The 25,654-nt window shown below is 39.2% G+C and overlaps 1 protein-coding gene across 1 annotated transcript; it reads left to right on the forward strand.

Moving 5' to 3' along the window:
* The first annotated feature begins 5,518 nt into the window (after window positions 1-5,518).
* Window positions 5,519-10,788, forward strand: LOC127160869 (Fc receptor-like protein 5). The gene is made up of 9 exons (XM_051103513.1): window positions 5,519-5,562; window positions 5,747-5,782; window positions 6,194-6,466; window positions 6,539-6,670; window positions 6,770-6,940; window positions 8,758-9,036; window positions 9,338-9,601; window positions 9,696-9,809; window positions 10,199-10,788. The coding sequence occupies exons 1-9, from the start codon at window positions 5,532-5,534 to the stop codon at window positions 10,237-10,239; spliced, it is 1,341 nt and encodes a 446-aa protein (XP_050959470.1). The 5' UTR covers window positions 5,519-5,531; the 3' UTR covers window positions 10,240-10,788.
* The last annotated feature ends 14,866 nt before the right edge of the window (window positions 10,789-25,654 follow it).

Raw genomic sequence — 25,654 nt, forward strand, 5'->3', positions numbered from 1 at the left:
GACAGACCCTCCTCCAGGTGGGGAGGCCAAGGCTGATTGCCACCGGTCAAAGTCTCCCGTTTACGTCGTCGGTCAAAAAGTGTGGCTTTCATCTAAGAACATTCCCCTCCGAACCGTTTGTAATAAACTTGCTCCCAAATTCATTGGCCTGTTCACTGTCACCAAGATCATTAGTCCGGTGGCAGTCCGCCTTAAACTCCCTCCAGCGTACAGGAGGATTCATCCCGTCTTTCATGTTTCCAAATTAAAGCCTGTTTTTCATGCTACCATTAATCCGCAAACCCCAGTTCCCCCACCGCCGCGACTCGTAGATGGGGAACCTGTTTATTCGGTGAACCGTATTCTGGACTCTAGGCGGAGGGGACGCGGACTCCAGTACTTGGTGGACTGGGAGGGTTACGGTCTGGAGGAGAGGAGTTGGATACCTGCAAGGGACATATTGGATCATTCTCTTATCGATGATTACAATCGCCAGGTAAGTTCCTCTGGGAGCGCCAGGAGGCGCTCTTAGGGGGAGGGGTACTGTCACGGTTCATGGATCTGTGTGCTTATTTCTGCGTCTGTGTTTGTGTTGCACTCCTTGTGCTTGTCAGCGTTGCCTTGTTACCGCACCTGACGAGGTAATCAGAAGCGCTCACAGGTGTCGCTCATTTGCTCTGCCTATATCTGACTGGCGTTTCTGTGGTGTGTTGTCAGATCGTTGTTCTCATGTCCTCTCCTGTCTTACTTCCGTCAGACCTTGTTCCTGATTTTGAGTCACGTGGGACGATAGGCGCTGTTTCAGTCCTACTATCGTTTGGATTGCTCCCAGCGTGTTCTGGATTTTCTGCACCTGCACGGCTGATATATCTGCACTTCTCACCTCTTCAGTCTTCTGCTGTTATTGTTGCTGGAGTTGTCTAATAAACATTTTTGCACTCGCAATTGGATCTTGTTGTTCTGTTTCATGACACAAAGATGATGGTCTTTAGGATGTTTTATTCGTCCACAGACATCTTCTTATTCTTTTCTCAATATCTTATTGCTAGGAAAGCAGTAAAGATTTACATCGCTTCTCTTGTTGCCCTTCGACTGAAAATAAAATTCCCAAATTGTGTACTCTGAGTTGTATAACGGTAAAAATAGCAACAGGCCGTGGCAGTAACTCAACGAGTGCAACCATTTCACAACATCAAAATAATGGGATCCCCCATAGTCCAAAATGTGGATTTTTTAAAATAACATAAATGTTTCATGGGTTTCCTACTACATATTTGCGTAAGAAACATCGTTTACATTATTTTAAGCCATACAAGTCTTAATATTCGAGTTTCCCTTTAACACATGAGATCCGATATATTCCCTAGGAACTGATGTGTTTTTCACAGCTTGTAACATCCTAAATCATTACTGAAACATGATAAACATAAAGGTGTGCATTCTAAGCTAACCACCTATGCGTAGATGTAGAGCAGGGGTCACCAAACTTGGTCCTGGAGGGCCGGTGTCCTGCAGAGTTTAGCTTCAATTTGCCTCAACACAGTTTTAAGTATACCTATTAACACCTTGATTAGCTGGTTCAGGTGTGTTTGTTTAAGGTTTGAACTAAACTCTGTAGGACACAGGCCCTCCAGGACCGAGTGTGGTGACCCCTGATGTACAGCCTGTCAATCAATATTAGAGCGCTGCCCTCAGGCTGAATTATGCAAGGACATTAGACTAATGCAATACACAGGGATTGTTTGAAAGTACAATGAAAGTCGTTTCTGCTGGTTCTACTAGTATTGCAGATAAGTTCCTCACACAAGGGAAAATAACATTCAGGTTTGTGAGTAAATAATGAACTTTATCTTTTTAACACTATCTCTCTGTTAGCCACATAGAGATTCTTCTGGGTAAACACAACACAGCAGAGGATGAGAGCAGCGAGCAGTCCATCCTGTCTGAGTGTGTCATCTGCACCCACAGTTTAACTATTCAACCACTGGCAATGACATCATGTTGATCAAGCTGAGCAAACCTTTGCAGTTTTTTTCTTCTTCTTTTTCTTCTTATGCTTGATGGTGGTCACACCACACAGCTTGGAGTTTGACAAATGCTTGTAATTCACACCACTCCAGTCCATCAGTTAAGATATTGTGAAGCAAAAAGCTGTGAGTTTCTAAGAAGCACATCCATCATTAAGACAGTTTTAACTTCAGACTGACACTTCTGGCCAAAATATGACTCAATAACACTTCATCCAGTGAAAAAGTCCATATTGATTGACTTTAAGGCTGACTAAATTTTCATTTTTGGGTGCACAGGTGGGCCTTATTTACGCTTAGCTTTTGTTTCCCAAAATATGTTTTGATTATAGTTAAATCATCTCTGATTTTGACTGTAATAAGTCCTACCCTGGCCTATCTATCTATCTATCTATCTATCTATCTATCTATCTATCTATCTATCTTTAATGCTAGCAACTTGTGGAAACATAATAGCAGTGTGCTAAAACATGCTTACAACATGCTAAAACATGTTAGCTATATGTTAAATCAAGATAACAACATACTAACAAAAAGTTAAAAGATTAGCAACATGATTGATAAATCATGTTAAATCTAATAACATGTTAACCACTTGCTAAACCATGGTAACAATGTACTAAAACATGTTAACAGCATGCAAACAGTGTGGTAAAACATTCTACAAACATGTTAAAGCAAGCTAGCAAAACCTACAAAATGCCAGCAACCAACAGAGGATTCTTAGTGAGGATTTTGCGTTTTTTTTGGCAGACTAATGAACTCTGTTGGGGTCTGAAGTAGTCTAACATGGTTTTTCTGGGTCTGACTTTAAACCTTCAAAACTTTAACGATTCAGACAAGGCGTTATCAAGCCAAAGCTTGTTATCAAATTTTATCTAGTTGCACTGTGATCTTATGTTGTGTTTGGTCTGGACATAATTTTGATATTTTTGTGGTCAAAATGTCAGGGTGGTGTATCTGTCTTGAAATGCTTGTCCAATTAAAATGCTTGTGATGTTTTGAAATCTGCAATAAAATATTTATACTTGATATCCAAACTATAATACTCTGTATAATGTCTCATTCTCCACTAGGTCTGCCTGTTTAACTCCTGAATTACTGAGACTATAAACACATAACAAAACTGATCCCAGCTTCATACTGAAAGTCAGGCCACACAATTTCATATACACAGTGTGAAACATATTAAGAGTTTATATGGTGTTAATGTACAAAATACAATCTTATGAAGAATTATGTTCATGAGTCTTTTGTTCTCTAATTAATACTTAAAACATATTAAATAATCATCTGCATAGTTATGAAGGTTGAGCACCTTTCACTCAATGTGCAACATAATGTTAAAACCACACCTGCTACAATGACCCACAGCTCTAAAAAGGGACAACAAACACTTGGAGGTGTGATTTCCTGTTTGTCAATTGACCAATTCAGTGGAGGAGTTTTCTCATGAGAAAAGATCTTTATGTAAGAGGTGTTTTATTTTTTTTTTTTTTTTTTTTTTTTTTTAAACACATTATCCTCATTCTTTGTTGTATATATACACATTTCTATTATACAAGATGCTAGTAGGAATTAGCATGATGTAAAAGACTAAAATATGTAAGAAAACACAACCTTCATCCCTCTGTTTTGTGTTTATATTTAGTTAATCTGTGGAAAAGTTGACATGACTTTGTCCAAACTCTTCACACACTTCAGAAAAATCCACTTCTGTATACTGAAAGACAAAAAGAAACCATTATTTAGACTTTTAGATTCATGTAAAACGCAAAATATATAAAGATGTAACTGTACCTGTGCTTGACTCAGCTCCTGGTGTTAATCTAGTGTCAAAAATCTAGACACAGTAACTCTACATCTTGATGTTTTGAGCTTTCTCCAAAATAACAACTACATACAACAACTACATTAACATTTTTACAGACGGAGTTACTTCACCAAAGCTTAGGCACTTTTATAAAATTGTACATGCAGTTACAATCAAAATTAATCAACCCCCTTGATCTGCAAGAAATTCTGCTGCAGTGAACAAAAATGCATAAAAAACAATTAAACTAAGGCATAATTAAAGTATTATAGTAAGTTTTGTAAGGTCCACCCAATGAGCCCAATGACAGAATCCAGTGGTGTGGGTGAAGGTTTAATGTGTGTATGTCTTTTACTTGCACTTCTGCAAATTTAATTTAATCAGGATTTAGTTACAATTTTAGTTTTACCTCTGTGTTTAATCCGACTCCAATTTCAAGTGATCATTAAATTTAGGCTGTATTTCTAATTAAAAACTGATCACAAATATCGATTATGTATCAATTTAGATATTTGATTTTTCTGGACATCCCATACTTTCAATACTGTATGCAGATTGTATAATAGCAAATTTGAGAATACAGTAATTTTACTGTGAAAACAACAAAAATCATTTACAGCAGGGGTGCTCAATCCTGCTCCTGGAGATCTACCTTCCTGCAGAGTTCAGCTCCAACCCTGATCGAACACACCTGAACCAACTAATTAGGATCTGAAGGAGCACTTAATAATTACAGACAGGTGTGTTTATTTATTAAAATAAATAACTTAATTATTAAAATATTTATCAAAATAGTTTTTTTTATGACAATATACACTACTCTTCAAGAGTTTGGGGTTAGTGTTGTTTTTTTTTTTTTTTTTTCTTTTTGAGAGAAATTAATGCTTTTATTCAGCAAGGACGAGTTAAACTGATTAAAAAGTGTACTTTCATATTTTTTATATTGCTGTGCTTTTGTTGTTGTTGTTCAGAGTCTACAGTACTTCACAAATGTCACTGCTTAGTTTTACACCATGTATAAACTGACAACAACTGCATAAAATGGCAATAAAAGACTCAATTACTTTGTACACAATTAAAGAGACTTCTTGGAGCTGAAAGTAAGAATTTTTCAAATAGATAAACTGGAATCATAATCAATAAATTTGTTTCAATTCCCGTTCCTTGCCTTGGTGTATGAATATTAAACTGTTCACAGGAACAAATACATCAGTGTCAGACTCCAACAGGCCTGACGGAATAAAAATAGATAATCATGAGCTCATAGTTGTGGTTTGGTTTCTTCTATTTCAGCTCCACTGCACTGACCAGTGAGGGAGGAGCAACAATTGTTCATTTTCCATGTAAATGCATTATTATAAATACAGATAATATCACCATTACAATAAAGAGACATCAAAATATTGTTTAGCTTTCCTTTGTTCATTGAACACAACAGAATACAACATTTGATAATAGCAAATAAATACTGTTCTATTTAATACTGGATGGGTCATGACAACATTTCTGCAGAAAGCTTGGATGTTAGTCAGTGTGACATTTTGTGAAAACATGCTTCAAAACATTATCAAAAGATCTTATGTAACACATGAGGTACATTTACATGTGTTTAATCTGTCGTGATGTTTCTAAAGATCTGACTGCAGGTTTCAGGAAGTGTTGAGTCTTTAACACAGTCTGTGTCTTTAACCGTCTGTCATCAATCAGTCAGTATGAAGCTCAGTCAACTTCCTCTTGTGCTCTGTGAGTATTTTCTCTAAATGTATTTCAGTGGAATTGCTATTATATTATGTAAATCATTGAGTGTTTTAGTGTTTCTAGATGTATGTCACATATACAGTCCACCACACAATATCTTTTTATTTGTTAATCTATATAATTATCAGCTTAAAGTTCAAACTGTATTTTTTTCTCTTTGTGTTTTTAGTGCTGATTTCAAACATCTGCTCTCAACATACTGAAGGTGAGTCAGTTTGATAATTTAATGATAATTTAGTGTCTACAGGAACTGTTACTGAGGGTTAAGAAATTAATTAACCCTTTTAACAAGATGAATTATTAATGTGATTCATGCAAATTTTGAGGTTTGACAAGAAACAGAAAAAAACATAAGTCTAACAAAAACAGAAGATATTTCTTACATTCTCTGTGAAATCAAAATCAGTGCAGTGAGAGACAAGATCTTCTGTTATGAAACGTTCACAACGTTTCCAAATTCCCAATGATTATATATTGACAGATCTTTTATAAAAGACTTTAGCAGCTATAGAGAACAACACTTCAATCTCATCTGATTTAGCATGTGTGTTTTACAGTCAAGATTTCAAACAGTAAAAGCAGCACATTATTTTCATTCTGAATTGTCATTGTACAGAAAATCCAAAAGCCAAAGTGACCATCAAACCTGCTCAACATGTATTCAGAGGAGAGACAGTCACTCTCAGATGTGACATATATGATGAAGGAGTCACTAGATGGCGCTACAGCTGGTATAAAGAAGGTTCAGTCAATGTTTTCAGTGAATTACAGGAACACACATTCAGTCCTGTTACTGAGTCTGACACTGGTAAATACTCCTGTTATGGAGAAGAGACAGAAGGATCACACAGATCACAACACAGTGATGAAGTTACACTGAGAGTATCAGGTGAGTTTGGTCAACTCTTCTCATTCACACACAAGTTTAACATGTTATTAATGAGTGATTTCTCAACTTCAGTTCCCAGAGCAGTTTTAAGTGTTTCTCCACAGACGTGGTTGACTGAAGGAGATTCAGTGACTCTGATCTGTGAAGTTAACGGCTCCTCTACAGGCTGGACATTCAGCTGGTTCACTGAGACTGTCTCATCAGGTAAAATATAATGTGCTTCATGTAGTAATATCATTTATGAGACTCATGTAAAATATCTGTTCATTTCTTGAGGTAACTGCATATTTTCACATTTTACAGACAACAGATATCATCATAATCTGCTCTCAGACAGCAGCAGAGGAGCTGGAGGAAACTACACTGTCAGTTCTGCTGCTCTAAATCACACAGGAGTTTATGTGTGCAGAGCAGAGAGAGGAAAACCAGCCTATAACACACAGTACAGCAAAACACATTTAATATGGGTCACTGGTGAGTTCAAACTGAACCACAGATTGAGTGAAACACTCAAATTTTCCTTGATGTTTTTAGAGCTCAAAGTGTTTTGAAATTTTATCTTGTCATAATATACAGCTACTTTTTAATTGTGTCAATGGAGAAAGATGTTTTTGCTGTCAGGTGTATTTACTTGGACATGAAGTTGCACAACCTACGAACTTCCCTTGAAGCACAACATCTTGTTTTTCTGGACTGGATAAATCAACATTCAAGTAAGTAAAATGCCAAAAAATATATATATTTTTTTTCTGTGATTAGTAATATTTCCAGATCAAATTGAGATATTAGGGTTTTGTAAAATGCTTTGATCATTTTAGATTTTGAGCTTGTTATGTCAGTGTTGTCATTTTGCAACATTTGTCTGTGCACCTTACACATTACATGGATGAATTGTGCTTCTCACCTCTTCCATCTGAAAAAAAAAAAAAAACACTAGTTGAAATATACTGTTTTTGATCATTTACAAGTTTTAAATGTCTTAATAAATTGTTTCATCAAGAATGTTAAAGAATTTGGGTAGCAATATTTGAAACTATCTGTATCTTATATTTTATAAAATATTCTTAGCTTGTCCTGTTGTTGTTTTCTGGGCTTTGCTTGTTTGCCCAAATATCTGCCTGCTGGGTGATGGACAGGTGATAATGTTCTGCAATTTGAGAGTATCAGTGCTATTAGCATGATAAGTCAGTGCAAAATAAGTTATCAGACAGTAATGTGTGAATTCTATGAAATGGGTGATTCTTTACAATGTGTAAGTTTGACTGGGATTGATTTGCACTGAAATGATTTAGCATAGAAGATAATTTTTGTTTTTTTTTCTATTTCAGAATGCCATCAGCCAGTAAAGACAGTCTCATAATATGTGTATGATATCACTGGTGCTTCCAAAAATGGGAACAGTGACTTTGAGATGGACTCTGATACAAGTGATGATTTTTCATGCAAGTGTTTAAAGTTCAAGTGATGTTTTAATTTAGGTTCTGTAAATATAATCTGAGCATATATTTTATAATAAAAAAACTCATAAAAATATGACTTACTGTGTCATTATTGTGTTTAAATATTATTTATTGTGTATATTCATACAGGCCACTGGTATAAGGTTACAGAAGCATTACATCCTGCAAATGAACCTTTAGATGTCCTTCACATTTGTTAAAATAGTGAGTAAAAACACTGAAATTCTGCTACCCCAAAAAACTAAAATATACTAAAATTACTTACATAAGTGGACATGAGGGAAAATAATCAAATAGGTGTAATAAAAATGTATAATCTGACCTATTTAATAAACAGTGTTTTCATTATGAAATTTATTTTTAATTTTTATGTCATTGACCACACCTTGATCGTAGGAGGCACTTTACCAACAACACAGGACACTCCATCAATGTGCAAATCAGCAAAATTTTATAATTTTAAAACACCTAATAAAGTTGATATCTGCCTACTAATAATATCTTAGTAAATTAAAACAAACTCAGCTAACTATAAATACTACTATGTTCACACTATATTGGCAAGAAAGAACTGACCCCCGATTTTCTTCCATTTTTTTCCTCTCTAATTGTAACATCTTAAGGAGGATTGTTTGGTTGTTACAGTCAAAATATATTAAGGTGTAGTTCTGTTTAAGTTGAAATACTCAGGATGACTTGTGGATTGTCAGATATTAGAGTTGTGATATTTTTCTGAAAAGCTGCTTTGAAACAATTTTAAGTTTTAAAGTGTTAAATTAATAAAACTGCCTTGACTTGATTTTCAAATTGTAGCTGTAATTTTCTTCTCAGGTGTTTCTCCTCCAGTCTCTCTGATCATCAGTCCCAACAGAACTGAACACTTCACATCTGTCTCTGTCTCTCTGAGCTGTGAGGACCAGAATAACTCTACTGGATGGAGAGTAAGCAGATATACGGACAGATGGGGGCTGGAAGATTGTTCATCAGTGTGGGAATCACAAACAGGGTCTACATGTACAATCAACTCCACCATGATATGGGACACTGGAGTGTACTGGTGTGAGTCTGAATCTGGAGAGAAATATCATGCTGTTAATATCACTGTACACTGTGAGTCTGTATTTCTGTATTTATTCGTTTCACAAAGCGCCCTCATTTTATCTTTCAGATATAAATATTGGGATTGTGATCTCAGTCTCACACGCAATCGTATTCCTAAATTAAAATTAATCTGCTACAGTAGTTTCTTAAACCTTTGACTATTAAAGCATTGCTCAAACTTTGAGCATGTAAAAAAAAAATTTGTCATGTAAAAGTTATTGTGATTCTCAGTTCATTATTAATTATTATTACTTAAATTCCTTTATTATTGTTGTTGTTGTTGTTGTCATATTTTCTTACTATTTGTCAGTTGATGTTTGCTCTGTTTCTGTAGCTGATGTGATTCTGGAGAGTCCTGTTCATCCTGTGACTGAAGGAGATACTCTGACTCTACGCTGTTTATATCAACATACAACCACACCAAACCTCAGAGCTGATTTCTATAAAGATGGATCACTCATCCAGAGTCAAACTACAGAGATGATCATCTCTACTGTCTCAAAGTCACATGAGGGTTTCTACTATTGCAAACACTCAGATGGAGAGTCACCCAAAAGCTGGATCTCAGTCACAGGTGAGAGTCAATGAAACTGTGAGCTGATTTATTTCTTCTTATGTCCTTGTTCAGATATGGTGCTTGATAAAGTGCTTGTGTGTTTCTTCTTCAGTGTTTCATTCAGAATCTCAGATCTCTGTTCTCCACATACTCAGTTCTGTACTGGCAGTTTCTCCATATTTGTTAGTGACAGTCGTGCTGATTTTCAAATGCTGCAGGATGAGAGGTAAATGTCTGTCTGATTTATTATATTATATTCAGTTAAACAAAACTGGTCATAATTATTATTAATACTGTGCAGCTTGTCATCGTTTGGGTTTGTAAGGTGTTTACTAAAGCTGCTTTGAAACAGCATGTGTTGTGAAAATTGCTGTAATACAAATCAGTTAAACTGAATCTATTTCGCTCCTCCTGTTTATCTTTTACTCTACAAATACACATCTTTCCTCACTGACAAGACACATGATTTTTTTTTTTTTTTTTTTGTCTTTTCTAGTCAAATTTGTTTAAATATAGTAAAAAGATGATGGTAGTTCATAAAAACAAAAATAGAGAGAAAAAAAACATGCATATCTGTTCAAGTAAATGCTTGATTGTTTTGTGTGTATTTAACAGTTGCACCTGTTGAAGAGCAAGAAACTTCAATCTGTTTTTAATCTGTTGTGATAATGAGAAAACTTCATCTTCATCTTCATCTTGGAATCTCTCAGTATCTCAGTCACAAGTTCAAACTGAACATGTTTACTTACTGTAAAAGTCACATTTTGCAAGTGGCTCCTTTTGTTAAAGTCAACATGAACCAGTGTCGCAACCCTTTTGACTTCTGAGTGAAACAGGATATTCAACAAGAAAACATGTAAGGAAGATTTACATTTATTCATGTACAGTAGTAGATGCTTTTATCCAGAGTGACTTACAAATGAGGAATACAATAAGCAAGTGCTTTTGATCTGTACCTAAACATAAGTGTCTTAAAACATAATATGGACAGCAACCGATAGCCAGTGAAGACTGTTCCACAAAGAGAGGGGTAACGTCGACTCTCTTGGACTCATGAAAGTCCAGTTGTGCTGATGCATTCTGGATATTTCAAAGAGATTTGACTGCACATGCTGCAAGTTCAGCCAGAAGAGCATTGACAAGATGACAAGAGCCTGGATGTTCAGTGGAAGAGCCTGATCTTCCTGATGTTGTTCAGTGCAAACCTGTTTGACAGTGCTGTCTTTGCATTGTGGTCTTTGAAGGTCGGCAGGTCATCAAAGATTAACTCAAGTTTCTAGCTGGGATGATTATTGATTTTAGCTGGATGGTGAAGTTGTTCTGTGTTGTTGGAGAGGCTGGAAATTCACTACACTGAGTTGTAGATGTTAGTTTTCATCCATGCCGAAATGTCCGTCAGGCAGTCTGAGATTGGTGTAGCTACTGTGGGATCAATTGGTTGAAATTAAAAGAAGAGCTGAGTGACATTAGCATAGAAATGGTACATACTACACACCCCTATCATAAAGCAGTTCAGTCCTAATATAAGGCCCAGTAAATCAGCACTACGTGATGTGTGTTTGCGTCACAAATTATAATTACATGAATCCACACTGTAATTTATAAGTATGTATATTCCTAATTCCTTAATGTAAGTCTTCTGATGGTATCACTGCTTTTTAGCAGATGCTTTGTAGGTTTTTCTTCTTTTGAACTGTTAATGTTTGCTTTTTTATTTTAAATAAAGAAACATTGCCTTTTAAAATACTCTGGAGCTGATGCTTTGGTAAACATTCTTGCACAGCAAAATAAAATGAATGATGTAACAGGACTCGCAGGAAGCGTGAATAGATCCAAGCGCAAGCTTTATTATACAGATTGTAGTCAAGAGAGACAGGGTCGATCTCCAACAAACAGTAACTCCAGGGGAAGACAAAAGTGTAAACCAATAAAACATGCAAAAGGTCAACATCCAAGAGAGCAGTCCAAAAGTAACAAATAAACATGGCAATGGAACAAAACAATAACCATGGCAATAACAAAGAAGGTAATGAAACAAGGAAAACGATTGGTAGAGTCCACACAGGCAAAACAATACTTCCTCCTTATATGGCTGCCAAACAGGAAGTAACCATAGAAGCAGCAGAGGGAGCGGTAACAGTCAGTCCGTGGGTGAGGGTTCCCTCTGCTGGCGTGGCATTACACATGACCTCTTACTGCAGTGGATCAGATTTTACATGTCAGCTATTTTTAGTACTTTGGAACAAAATGCTACTGTAATCTACAGAAATTATTACAGTTACTATGCCGTTAAAAAGAAAAACATCAAATTTTAAACAATTCTTGAGCTTGCATTTATTTATTTATTTATTTATTTATTTTTTAATCCACAGTTAATTCACATGTGATTTTTTTTTTTTTGCTCATCCTGTGGTTCTGACTGGAAAATGTTGCATACTGGTGTTCACATGGTCAGAACTGGTTTTGGAGGCATTAATGGTTTGTGAACACTACTAAATGGGCTTGTTAAATGGTGACATGATACATCAAATGAACGCTGTTTCCAGGTCCAAGCCCCAACTCATTTCACTTGAGAACACTATCTCAGCAGCCGTTTATGATCACTGTTTATTCATATTAAACATTTAAGCTAAACATTTTCAAATTTATGGTGTACACTACAGTCTCCGTGCTCACAGCGTCGCAAACACAAATAATTTTTATATTTATATTTTCATTGTCTGGCTGTCTGGGATATTTCAGTATAGAGTTAAAGGGTAGAATTATACTTTTTTGGTAGTAAAAATAAACATTTATAAAAACAAAACAAACAAACAAAAACTTTAACCAAATATGAGCATCAGTGATATTGACACGTCTCAACTAATGAAAATTCTTATGTGTTTAGTTTTACTAACAATTCTCATTCTGCAGTAACAAAACAAAATATGAAAAACACTGGTATGAGCTTCTCTTCACACGCATGTGTTTTATCTGACATCACGGCATCATCAGGTACAGATTCCCAGTAATAAGTATGCAAGCTCTTTATTATTTCTCTTGTACTTCCCCTTTCACATCATTCCCTCAGTTAAATATTGATGCATGTCTGATGTAGGCTATATCTTTCTAGAAATATTTATGAGAAAAAATTAAATAATGGTTGTTTTTTTCAGATTTGCTACAGTTTTTACCAACTGTGTCACTACTCAGTCAGTAGTGTGAAACATACAGTGACCAATGTAATCTGCATTGTTGTCATGCTATATTGTGCTTTGTATTTTGCATTGCTGTGCTTTTGTTGTTGTTGTTGTTCAGAGTCTACAGTACCTCACAAATTTCACTGCTTAGTTTTACACCAAGAGTAAACTGTTCATTTTTAGACAATTAAACAGACTTCTGGGAACTTTTTTCAAATTAATAAGGTAGGTTAATTAAAATAAACTGGAATCAGAGGTACAAATATATCAGTGACAGAAGCTTATTAGACTAGAAACAGATAATTGTGAGCTCATAGTTGTGGTTTGGTTTGTTCACTTTCAGCTCCACTGCACTAATTAGTGAGGGAGGAACAGCTGTAACGTGGAGTGAGAGGCGAGAGGTGAGCGGATCCACTTGTAAGCTTTTATTAAAGGGACGAGACAGATACATGGTCATACAGGCAGGGTCAAACAGAGGCAAACAGGTATATCACAGGCAAGACGTAGAGAATAATCCAATAACACGAGCGAGAGTCCAGAAGGCAGGCCAGGCGGGAGCACTGGAGCAGACTTGTGAACAGACGTGACCTCCGGGGCGGACTTGTGAACAGACGTAACCTCCGGGGCGGACTTGTGAACAGACGTGACCTTTGGAGTGTAGTGTGCGGCCCACATACTAAGAATGGTGATCGCCATCACACTGACAGACATGAGGTGACAAGGCTCTGGGCGGTCAGACGAGACGTGACTTGACTCTGGGCGCTCAGACGAGACGTGACTTGACTCTGGGCGGTCAGACGAGACGTGACTTGACTCTGGGCGGTCAGACGAGACGTGACTTGACTCTGGGCCGTCGGACGGGACTTGACTCTGGGCCGCCAGGCGGGACGTGACTTGGCTCTGGGCCGCCAGGCGGGACGTGACTTGGCTCTGGGCCGTCAGGCGGGACGTGACTTGGCTCTGGGCCGTCAGGCGGGACGTGACTTGGCTCTGGGCCATCGGACTGGATGTGGCTTGGCTCTGGGTGACCAGTCGGGAATTGACTTGACTCAGAAACAACAGCAGTAACTTGACTTGGCTCAATAAGTGCTGCTGTGACTTGACCTAACACGTGGAGTCCAGTGGTGATTTGACTTGGCCTATGAAGATCAACAGTGACTTGACCTGGTTCATGGAGATCAGCAATGACTTGACCTGATTTGTAGAGACTGGCTGTGAGTTTGCTTGACTCAGGAACCATGGCTGTGACTTTGCTTGACTCAGGAACCACGGCTGTGACTTTGCTCGACTTAGGAGAGGCGGCCCTGACTTCACTTGGCTTGTGAAGATCAGCAGTAACTTGGCCTGGTTCATGGAAATCAGCTGTAACGTGACTGGACTCAGGAACAACATGGCTTGACTCAGGAACGACAGCTGTAACATGACTTGACTCGTGGGGAACAGCTGTGACTTGGCTTGACTCGTGGGGCACAGCTGTGACTTGGCTTGACTCGTGGGGCACAGCTATGTACTGGCTTGACTCATGGAGAACGACAGCTGTGTCTTGGCTTGACTCATGGAGAACAACAGCGGTATCTTGGCTTGATTCATGGGGAACAGCTGTGTCTTGGCTTGACTCATGGAGAACAGCAGCTTTGGCTTGACTTGACTCTGTTGCTTGACTTAACTCTGTTGCTTAACCGGACTTGGAAGCTTGACCGGACTTGGAAGCTTGACTTGACCCTGGAGCTTGACTTGACCCTGGGGTAGCAGCCGCGACATGAAGGAGCGCCATTTTAACTGCCCATACAGTCATTAGAGCAGCGCTATCCACAGCCATCGCCATTGCTCGAGCGCGCTCCGACACGGCCGCCATTTCACGAGCGAGCCAGGCGGCCAGTGGTTCCGTGGCATTGCACTCCTCCTCCGCGACACCCACGGTAAACGGAGAGCCCACACACAACAGAGCAAAGTCCATAAATTCCGCGAGTGATGAACGCAGACCCTCGCGTCTTAGCCTCGCCCTTAAAGGCTGGTTTACGCCATCACAAAAGATTTCTATGATTGTACAGTCCGGGAGGGTGGAATAATTGGCGATGGCCAGAAACTCACGGGTATACTGTTCAAGTGTGCGTGGTCCTTGTTTGATCCTGGAAAGAATTCTGTCAGTATCCATGTCGAACGAATGTCCGGGGTGAAAGCTGCTGGATCCTGTTGTGACGGATTGTTCTGTAACGTGGAGTGAGAGGCGAGAGGCGAGCGGATCCACTTGCAAGCTTTTATTAAAGGGACGAGACAGATACATGGTCGTACAGGCAGGGTCAAACAGAGGCAAACAGGTATATCACAGGCAAGACGTAGAGAATAATCCAATAACACGAGCAAGAGTCCAGAAGGCAGGCGGCGAACAGTCGAAAACGGGGGAGCCAGGCGAGGGAACTAAACACAGGGAACTAGGAACAAGGAAACTAGGGAACGCTCATAGAAACACAACAACAATCCGTGACTTGCATGGGGAAAGACCGGGGCTTTTATAGTGCCACTGATTGGTCACGTGTTGACGCAATCAGCGTGATGCATGACGGGAGATGTAGTCCGGGGTGTGGTACAACAGTCAGAGTGTGTGGGTAAGGTGAGAGCGACATCTGGTGGTGAGCGGACCGCAGGTCACCGACCAGATTCGTAACAACAGCAGTTGTTCGCTTTATTATCATGTAAATACTTTATTATAAATACAGCTAATACCACCATTACAACAAGGATGCATAAAATTATAGGTCAATTTCCCTTGTTCAATGAAAACAACAGAATACAACTTTTCATAATAGCAAATAAATCCCGATCAATTTAATACTGAATGGGTCATGACAATATTTCTGTAGAAAGCTTGCATGATAGTCAGTGTGTCATTTTGTGAAAACATGTTACAGGATTATCAACATTATCAAAAGATCTTCTGTAACACATGAGGTACATTTGTATGTCTTTAATCCGTCATGATGTTTCTAAAGATCTGACTGCAGGTTTCAGGAAGTCTTGAGTCTTTAACACAGTCTGTATCTTTAACCGTCTGTCATCATTCAGTCAGTATGAAGCTCAGTCAACTTCCTCTTGTGCTCTGTGAGTACTATTTTCTTTAAATGTATTTCAGTGGAATTGCATTTCAAATCTGCATTTGGGTTTTGGGTGGGATTGAGCAAGACACCCCAGACAACAATTTTTGTTCCCCAGAATGTTTTGCCTAATTTGCCTTTCTTTGTACGTCAGTAGAGAGAATCCGCTGGACACAAACAGCGTCTGTGTCAGACACATCACACGGGTACGTTTTCTATGGTTATTTACATTTAGATTAGAATGAAAACAGCGTATCCTCATAACGCAGCTGACACAAAACAGCATACGCTGTTTGCGTCCACCAGACACTCTCCAAAATGGCGCTACGGTGACACAGAGGAGACAAGTTGTTGAATAAAGTCATTATTTTTGTTTTCTTTGCGTACAAAAAGTATTCTCGTAGATTCGTAAAATTATGGTTGAACCACTGATGGCAGATGCACTATTTTGATAATGTCTTTCATACTTTTCTGGGCCTTGACATTTTTTATGGCAGTCAATGGGACTCCTGGTTCTCATCCAAAATATCTTAAATTGTGTTCTGAAGACGAACAAAGCTTTTACAGGTTTAGAACAACATGGGGGTAAGTGATTAATACTGTCAATAAATGTGGTATTTTTTAGAAAGGTTTTACCTTCTGTGTCAATCTCCATTGGCATACATATTCCCTGAGCATTTTTTTGGAAAACTTTATACCTGTCATTGCTTTCTGTTTATTTTATTTTTTTTGCACCAAGAGTTGTGTCCATTTTTTCTGCTAGTTAACGAAGTAGTCCCAAAAACAGAAACATCTGATCATCGTCCATATCGCTGTTTATATTACAATTGCGTTACCAAGGCAATGACTGGCGCGTTTGTGTTTACATTCTAAAGAGTACCGTTTTATCAGCACAACAGTGGAAAATGAAACCATATCCGTGCTGACTGGCCCGGATCGGTACGGAATGGAACAGTTAAGCAAAGAGAACGGTTCGGCCCGATAGTGGAAAAGCGGCTATGTGGGTCGAGTGCATTTAAATTAATGCTTTAGCTGCTGGCAAGTTAAAATCTCTATCGCGCTGATCCTGGTGTATAGAAAAAGTAGTGCTCATACAAACACACACAAACAAACTCTCACCCTAAAGATTAAACACAATCTCTGAGATCATTCATGTTCTTCACTCTCTGCAGGCTGTGTTACTGCAGTATTGGAGAGGAAGGCTGTGCTGCTCTGATTTCAGCTCCGAGATCAAACTCCTCACACCTGAGAGAACAAGATCTGAGATATAATAAACCAGAAGACTCAGGATTGAAGCTGCTCTCTGCTCTACTGGAGGATCCACACTGTAAACTGAAGGAACTATAGTAAATTATTGAGTCAATGCTGTCATTTATTATCTTCTATTAAAGCAGATTTTAGTGTATTTATCTTTCTCTTTATTGTACAGTATTTAACAGTGGAAACTCAACAAGCTCCAAACAAGTGAATCAAAACAACACATCCTGAACAAGACTGTCACCTGGACAAATGCAGATACTGATCCAGCAGTTTCATATATGAAGGATTTTTATTAATTTTCATTCTTTTTTCCAGTCTTGAAACCAACCAAACAAACAAACAAACAATGTAGATTGGATATACTAACTGCACTGTAAACATTTTGGTGTGATATGACAATATATTTAGGGTTAATAATTGCACACTGTTTTTGCTGTATAGAGAATTACAGTGTAATAAATGTTGTCCTGAGAATTAACAGTAAAATACTGGCAGCATATTTCGTCACCTTGGAATTATAAGGTTCTGTCTGACGGCTTTTGTGAAGAAATAGCTTATTATTTAATGACTGGACAACCTTTTCACTTGTCTTCAACATGTTTTACACTAATGCTTTCGTTGGGAACTATATGTATATTTACCTTGCTAAAAATGTTATTTTTTAAGAGAAGGCAGTGTAGGAGATGTTGTGACAGGTAGGACTAATTTACGGCATTATTACCAGCAAATTTATGCCACATTACTATTTAATAAAAGATATATAATATTGTATATTGTCTAAAAATATCAATGTTTTCGTTCTTTGGTTTTCAGGTTTACCCTGTAATTAGACTTGAATTGTAATTACTATTATGTGACCATACATGGAAATAAAATGTGTTATGGCTTCCAAATTTCAAAAAATAGACTTGAAATGCAATGACTTGTGACTGTTGCGTATGCGTATTTTAATGAAAAAAAAAAAAAAAGAAGTATTTTAATAAATAAAAAAATATTCTTTCTATGGCTTCCAGATTTCAACATATAAATACAATTTTAAGTGACTAGTATCAGTGTTATGTACGACCAATAATGCCGTTGCTGTTGTTGCAACTTAGGCTCATTGGAAATAAGTGCCTTTATATACATTTCTGCAAACCTGAAAAAACTTACCTATATGTACGAATCACTGCAGTTTCCAGTTAAAATGAACACTAGAAGCAGTAAAACTTTTATTCCTTTTCACACATACACCGAGTTTTGATTAATAAAGCCTAATTTTCAGACGATTACTACTGCTGACTATTTTATTATGGTTTTAAAACAGATTTAACATCCTGCACAATTTGAAAATTGACACTTTGACAGCTTCATATTTCTAATGTAGTCGGTTTGCTCGGTAGCTCACGTAATACGGCGCTACGCTTTGGTGATGAAGAGATCCGGTTCGAACCCTGTGAAACTGTGGTTCGACAAAACAGCTCAAATCTGAAAGAGGAAGTAAAAGTAGCATGGCTGCATTACAAAATGCATTTTTAAACCAGTTTTGCATTTGTTAACACTACTGGTTAGGTTTAGGGTTGGGTTTGGTGTAGGGGATATTTCCAATACGACAGAGCCAAGGTCACGTATTGAATGTGTGTTTTACCACCACTCTCTGGACATTTCACTTTGAAACTGCCACGAAACGTGCAGTAAGGTATGTAATTACGGTGTTGCAAAATGTATATCTTCCCTCACATGTGGTTTATTTGGAATCAAGTGATAAACGCAAACCAATACTCTGCAATATGTGACAGGAAGACCGGGGTTTAAATAGTGTCTCTGATTGGACGCAGGTGAAGGCCACAATGGCTGATGGGGAACGTAGTCCGGGGTGTAGTGTAACAGTGTAATGCGAATGTCACAGCGACCTCTGGTGGCAAGTAGACTGACTTTCAGGAGTGGGTTTGTGACAGAGCACCCAACCCCCCTGAAGATCATCACAACAGGACAAACGGACCAGGAACCCTTCATGGCGGAGCAGGCGGACCAGGAGCCCACCGGGGTGGAGCAGGATGCGCAGGGTCCCTCCAGGGCAGAGCAGGAGGCACAGGGGCCCTCCAGGGCAGAGCAGGAGGCGCAGAGGCCCTCCAGGGCAGAGCACGAGGCGCAGGGGCCTGCTTCATGGACTGGGACCTGGGGAGAGCAGGGACAGAGGAGGCAGACAGAACAAGGAGAGAAGCAGAGAGTTCATAGGAGAACGCCACCTCCATAGGAGGATCTACAGCTGATGCTGACACCTCTGGAGGCATTGGCACAGCTTTTCCAACCAGAGAGGCCTCTGGGGCTGACTTGTGGTCAGACGAGACCTCTGAGGCAGACTTGTGAACAGGCGAGACCTCTGAGGCAGACTTGTGAACAGGCGAGACCTCTGGCGCAGACTTGTGAACAGACGGTACCTCTGGAGCAGACTTGGTGACAGACGAGACCTCTGGAGCGTAGTGTGCAGCCAACATACTGAGAATGGTGATCGCCGTCACACTGGCAGAAATGACATGACAAGGCTCTGGGAGGTCAGACGAGACTTGACTTAACTCTTGACGATCAGACGTGTTGTAACGAAACTCTACAGACAGTGGAGATGTGACGGGGCTCTGGGCGGTTAGACGAGACGTGAGGAGGCTCTGGGGAGACAGACGAGATGTGACTTGGCTCTGGACAGACAGACAAGACGTGACTTGGCTCTGGACAGACAGACGAGATGTGACTTGGCTCTGGGCGGTCAGACGAGACGTGACTTGGCTCTGGGAGGTCAGACGAGACGTGACTTGGGTCTGGGCGGTTAGACGAGACGTGACTTGGCTCTGGGCGGTCAGACGAGACGTGACTTGGCTCTGGGCAGTTAGACGAGACGTGACTTGGCTCTGGGCGGTCAGACGAGACGTGACTTGGCTCTGGGCGATCAGACGAGATGCGACTTGGCTCTGGGCGGTCAGACGAGACGTGACTTGGCTCTGGGCGGTCAGACGAGATGCGACTTGGCTCTGGGCGGTCAGACGAGATGCGACTTGGCTCTGGGCGGTCAGACGAGATGCGACTTGGCTCTGGGCGGTCAGACGAGACGTGACTTGGCTCTGAAACAACAGCAATAACTTGACTTGGCTCATTAAGAATTACTGTGACTTGACTTGGCTCGTGACGACCAGCTGTGACTTGACTTGACTTGTGAAGATCAGCTGTGGCTGGACTCGGCTCACGAAGACCAACTGTAACGTGACTTGGTTCACTAGGACCAGCTGTGGCTTGACTTGGCTCAGGACAATCCGTTTTGACTGTGCTTGACACAGGAACCACAGCTTTGACTTTGCTTGACACAGGAACCGCAGTTTTGTCTTTGCTTGACTCAGGAATCACAGCTCTGACTTGACTTGGCTCAGGAAACACAGCTGTAACTTGACTTGAGACAGGAACGACAGCTGTAATTTGACTTGACTTGGGAGATACAGCTGTAGCTTTACTTGACACAGGAACAACAGTTCTGACTTTACTTGACACAGGAAACACGGCTTTAACTTGACTTGACACTTGACACATTATGTTTTCGCCACCATTTTGTGAGCGCGCACAGGCGTGGCTGCCATCTTGCGAATGGGCACCACTGTCACCACCATTTTGTGCATGGGCTCCGTTGTCGCAGCCATGGTATGTCCGGCGTGGCCACCATTTTGCGAGCGGGAGGCGGGTCCAATTACCGAGTTGTCGCGTTCCTCCTCTGCGACACCCACAGTAAATGGTGAGCCCACAAACAGACAAAGTGATGAACGCGGACCCTCGCGTCTGAGCCATGACTTAAGCGGCTGATAAATTCACTCAAGGAAAAAGTCTATCAGAACACAGTCCGGCAGATCGGAGTATTGCGCGATGCTTAAATATTCTTGTATGTAGCCCTCGAGCGATCGTGTGCCCTGCTCGAGGGCTAACAACAGTCTAGCAGTGTCCATACCATGGTTTAAATAGTGTCTCTGACTGGACGCAGGTGAAGGCCACAATGGCTGATGGGGAACGTAGTCCGGGGTGTAGTGTAACAGTCAGTGTAATGCGAATGTCACAGCAACCTCTGGTGGCAAGCAGACTGATGTTCAGGAGTGGGTTCGTGACAGTTGTCATGTTATATTATACTTTTGCAATTTGTTATTGCTGTGCTTTCGTTGTTGTTGTTCAGAGTCTACAGTACCTCACAAATTTCACTGCTTAGTTTTACATGTGTAAACTGTTCAAATGACAATAAAAGACTCATGACCTTTTACCTCAATTAAACAGACTTCTGGGAGCTGAAAATAAGAAACTGTTCATTAAAACAACTGAAACAAATGCACACATTTGTTGTTTTTAAAACTTAAAAGCCATGTGAATAAAGGCTTTTTATACTTCACATTATTTAAGTGCCTTGGACTTATGAGTCTCAACTGAAAAATGTATTTTCAAATTAAGAAGGAGGATACATTAAAAAGGGCATTTGGATGCCCATTTTCCACAAGTTGATACTTTAGGGTCTTAATAAAAAGTCTATAATATACTTTGATTAAAATTCTCAATGGTTGTGTAAAACAACACCCTTTTTACCTTGCCAAAATCCGCTCTGCAAAAATCATCTCATTCTGGTCGAGGCTGCTTTAAATGCAAATGAGCTCTGCTCACCCCGCCCCTCTCTTCTCTCTGTGGAAAGACGAGTCTGTTTACTTTAGCTGCATTTAGCCGCGTTTAGCCGCTAAACTTGCTAACTAGCACTTTATTAGGAAAGGCGATCACAACTGTAAGTGAAGCTGGCTCATGAATGATTCGCGTGAACATAGACGGATATATGTAGATCGGGAGGCACATTCCCTTCACAAACAAACGTAATCTACTGCATCTTCAGGGCTCAGATGTCGGGAGTAAATGACGACCACTACTTTCATTATTACATCCAGCAACACAACACCTCAATCTGAGATATTCTTGTCCAACTTACATCCCTGCTCCGGCATTGAAACAAAAGAGGACAGACTGTTACAGCTGATCTGAGGTAAAACGCTCATGTCAATCAACTATCGTGGGAGCGGCCTCTGTCGGTGTGACGCCACAATGACAGCCATCTGAGAATGGCTCGATTTGAAAAAGGGGATATTATTTTTACAGATTAATTAAAAACCACTGCATGGATTTTTATCATTATAGGGTAGATTTGTACATACACTGCTAACACACATTAATGTTCAAACAGCATGTAAAAGTGAACTTAGCAATCGATGACCCCTTTAAGATAAACTGAAATCATCATCATTAAGTTTGTTTCAATGCTCATCCCTTGCTTTGGTGTAAGAATATTAAACTGTGTTCACAGGAACAAATATATCAGTGTCAGACTCCAACAGGCCTGACAGAATAAAAATAGATAATCTTGAGCTCATAGTTGTGGTTTGGTTTCTTCTATTTCTATTTCAGCTCCACTGCACTAACCATTAACCATTATTATAAATATAGCTAATATCACCATTACGATAAAGAGACATCAAAATATTGTTCCATTTCCCTTGTTCATTGAACACAACAGAATATAACTTCTCATAATGGCAAATAAATACTCATGGGTCATGACAACATTTCTGTAGAAAGCTTGCATGTTAGTCAGTGTGACATTTTGTGAAAACATGTTACAAGATTATCAACATTATCAAAGGATCTTCTGTAACACATGAGGTACATTTATATGTGTTTAATTGTTTGTGATGTTTCTAAAGATCTGACTGCAGGTTTCAGGAAGTCTTGAGTCTTTAACAGTCTGTGTCTGTCATCATTCAGTCAGTATGGAGCTCAGTCAACTTCCTCTTGTGCTCTGTGAGTATTATTTTCACTTAAATGTATTTCAGTGGTATTGCTATTATATTATGTAAATGATCAAGTGTTTTAGTGTTCCTAGATTTATGTCTTTTCTTGCTGCTTTCAGAGTTTCAAATCCAGCTCTAGTCCATGATATATGAGTGAAAGATGAGTTTTGTGCAGTCAGTGTGTTTGTGAAAGAAATACACTCTGTTGTGTTGTAGATCAGTGTGTATGCAGTTAGTAAGAGCAGTGTTGGGCAGTAACTTGATTATTTTTTTAGTAACGGAGTAATTTAATGTCTTATAATTTCCAAATAAGTAATAAGAGTATAGTTACAAGCATGCGTTACCGCTGCGTTACATCATTGTCAACAGAATGTGTTTTATCATCTACACTGTAAAAACAAACAAATTGATTCAACTTAAAATAATTTGTAACCTGGCTTCAAGTAAATATTTACATTCCTTTCATTTAATCAAAAGAACAGATGAGGGATTCTAAATTTCTTGTGGAGTAGCATGTTGCATAGCCCATAAACACACTAAGAGCAGCTGCTCCCACCAATGTTCATGAAAAATTTTTGGAGAACCTTGAAAGTGTGCTTCATGTGTTTTGGGTAATCAATGTTAACGATGTAAAGAAGACCCATCCAAAGCACAAATGCTTTCAGGACAACACAGATATCGGTGAGATCAATACAATCTTCCAAAATGATGGCAATGTCAGTGGTTTCTTTTGGAAGCATTTCTCATTGCTCCTCCTCAGTCACAATCAAGATGTCCATTTCTATGCCCTTCACTAATTCTTCAATTTCATGAGATGCCTGAAAACAACAACAACAACAAAAAAGAATGAATTCTTTACATGCAAATATAACAACTGAATCAATACAGAATACTGCTGTACATTACTTCAACAATAGTAATACATTCTGTGAAAAATATTTTAATAATAATAATAACAACAACAACATCAACAAGCAGCAATTAAGAGGCAAAGTAAAAAAGGGCATAAGTTACATGAGCATGGCTGGGAGTATCAGACCAACTGCAACAAGTTCTTTAATTTCCAGAATATAAGGGTGCTTCAACACTAGCACATTTGGTGTGCACCAGGTTCAGTCGATGTTAGTGTTTGGTTCATTTGGATGAGGTAAACTCTTAGTTCTTTCACTGTTTATCTGAAATTGTAGCCATTAGGGATTTATGAAACTAGTTGCCAAAATTCTACTACTGCTAGTTGATGCTGAAAATACCAGTCGTTCAGGTTTTTTATTGGCACATTTTCACATATTTTGCTTCATAGTTTTACAAAGACTATATTCAAAGTACCGTCACTTTAATGTTACATTTTACATACAAAATATTTTTAGTAAATACATATGAAGATGAAGAAGAAGATGCAAAACCAGCTAAAAGCCATCTTGGTCAAAAATGAGATAATGATACTGAGTGAATGCTCCTGACATATAGTATACGTCCATCAAATAATTTTACTTCAAACTCATTAAATTCCAGCTTCAGCCCAATCAGAAGTACCAGTACTTACATTGAAACCTATAAAAAGTAGCCAGAAAGAAATGCTAATTTTAATGAAAAACGTCAGATGGATTTAGAGGCTTTTGCATCTAGGCTTGTTTGAGGTGCGCCTCGCCTTGCCTAGGCGAGAGTAGGCGGCTGCAGTGAGGTGAGGAGTGAAATAAGTGCAGTCAAGACGGACAGTTCTGACCTCTCGAAGTAGAACAGACACCTACGAGATCGGGGCTGATATCGGGTTATCACACTCACATGCTGTGTTGCTGATAAACATGATATAATTTCAGCTCTGTTGTTTTTATATGAGAATAAATATGATGAACAAGACACTCAAAGTGCTTGCTATTTAATTCCATACGAAAGGCATATTTATCATTAATATTTACATTAATACAAACATGTTTTAGATTTTTATAGAAATATGACAACAATCACATATCTCACGCAGAGGTCGCACTGACAGTATTCATGCATAATTTAAACAATGACATGATATTAGATTAAAAAATAAAACATTTTAGAAAAGAACAGCAACATCACAGTTGTCTGAACCAATGAGCATTAAGCTGTGTCGCCATCCAGGCGTTTTCCGTCGTGCTTTTGGTCAGCGCAGTCGGTGGAGAGCTACTGCTCCCGACTGCTCAATTCGACACATCCGCCTCGCCGTCGCGAGAGTTTTTTGGCACACCTCAGCATGACATTAGAGCAAGGTGGACATAACAGGTCATGTGCCTGTCTGTCAAAGGGAGGAAGCCATGCCCTATTTTGGAGCGCCTACCCTGTTTTGGAGTTTGGAGATCTCTAAGCTGCAGTTATATACCCCTCGACTTGACAACTCCATTTTCAACTCTTGGCTACTCTCGTTGATCGGCGTCTGTAGCCGTAGATGACGTCGAACACACCTTCAAATTCCTCCTTGTCAGGTGACACATGAAAGTGAAACTATTACAAGCAAGATCTGTTTTGTCATATGAGGAAATAAACTACATTAAGAGAGAAAAACACTTCCACACAATTTCACAATCTTTTTTGATAGCCAAAATCGATCCTGACTGGTTTAAAGTGAAGTACAGCATTAATCAGTATCATATTGTCACAGGTGCGGAGCAAAGCGACAGACACAGTGGGCGTGACGTCAGGCCTCGGAGAGGCTTTTATTAAATAATAAACAGAAAGTGTCCA

This window comes from Labeo rohita, unplaced genomic scaffold (genome assembly GCF_022985175.1).
Source record: "Labeo rohita strain BAU-BD-2019 unplaced genomic scaffold, IGBB_LRoh.1.0 scaffold_484, whole genome shotgun sequence".
Classification (NCBI taxonomy): domain Eukaryota; kingdom Metazoa; phylum Chordata; class Actinopteri; order Cypriniformes; family Cyprinidae; genus Labeo; species Labeo rohita.

Excerpts from the sequence above, each read along its gene's own strand:
- LOC127160869 (XM_051103513.1), top strand. The coding sequence starts at position 5,532 with ATGAAGCTCAGTCAACTTCCTCTTGTGCTCT. Across the intron at positions 5,783-6,193 it reads CTGCTCTCAACATACTGAAG|AAAATCCAAAAGCCAAAGTG; the intron begins GTGAGTCAGTTT and ends GTCATTGTACAG. Across the intron at positions 6,467-6,538 it reads AGTTACACTGAGAGTATCAG|TTCCCAGAGCAGTTTTAAGT; the intron begins GTGAGTTTGGTC and ends TCTCAACTTCAG.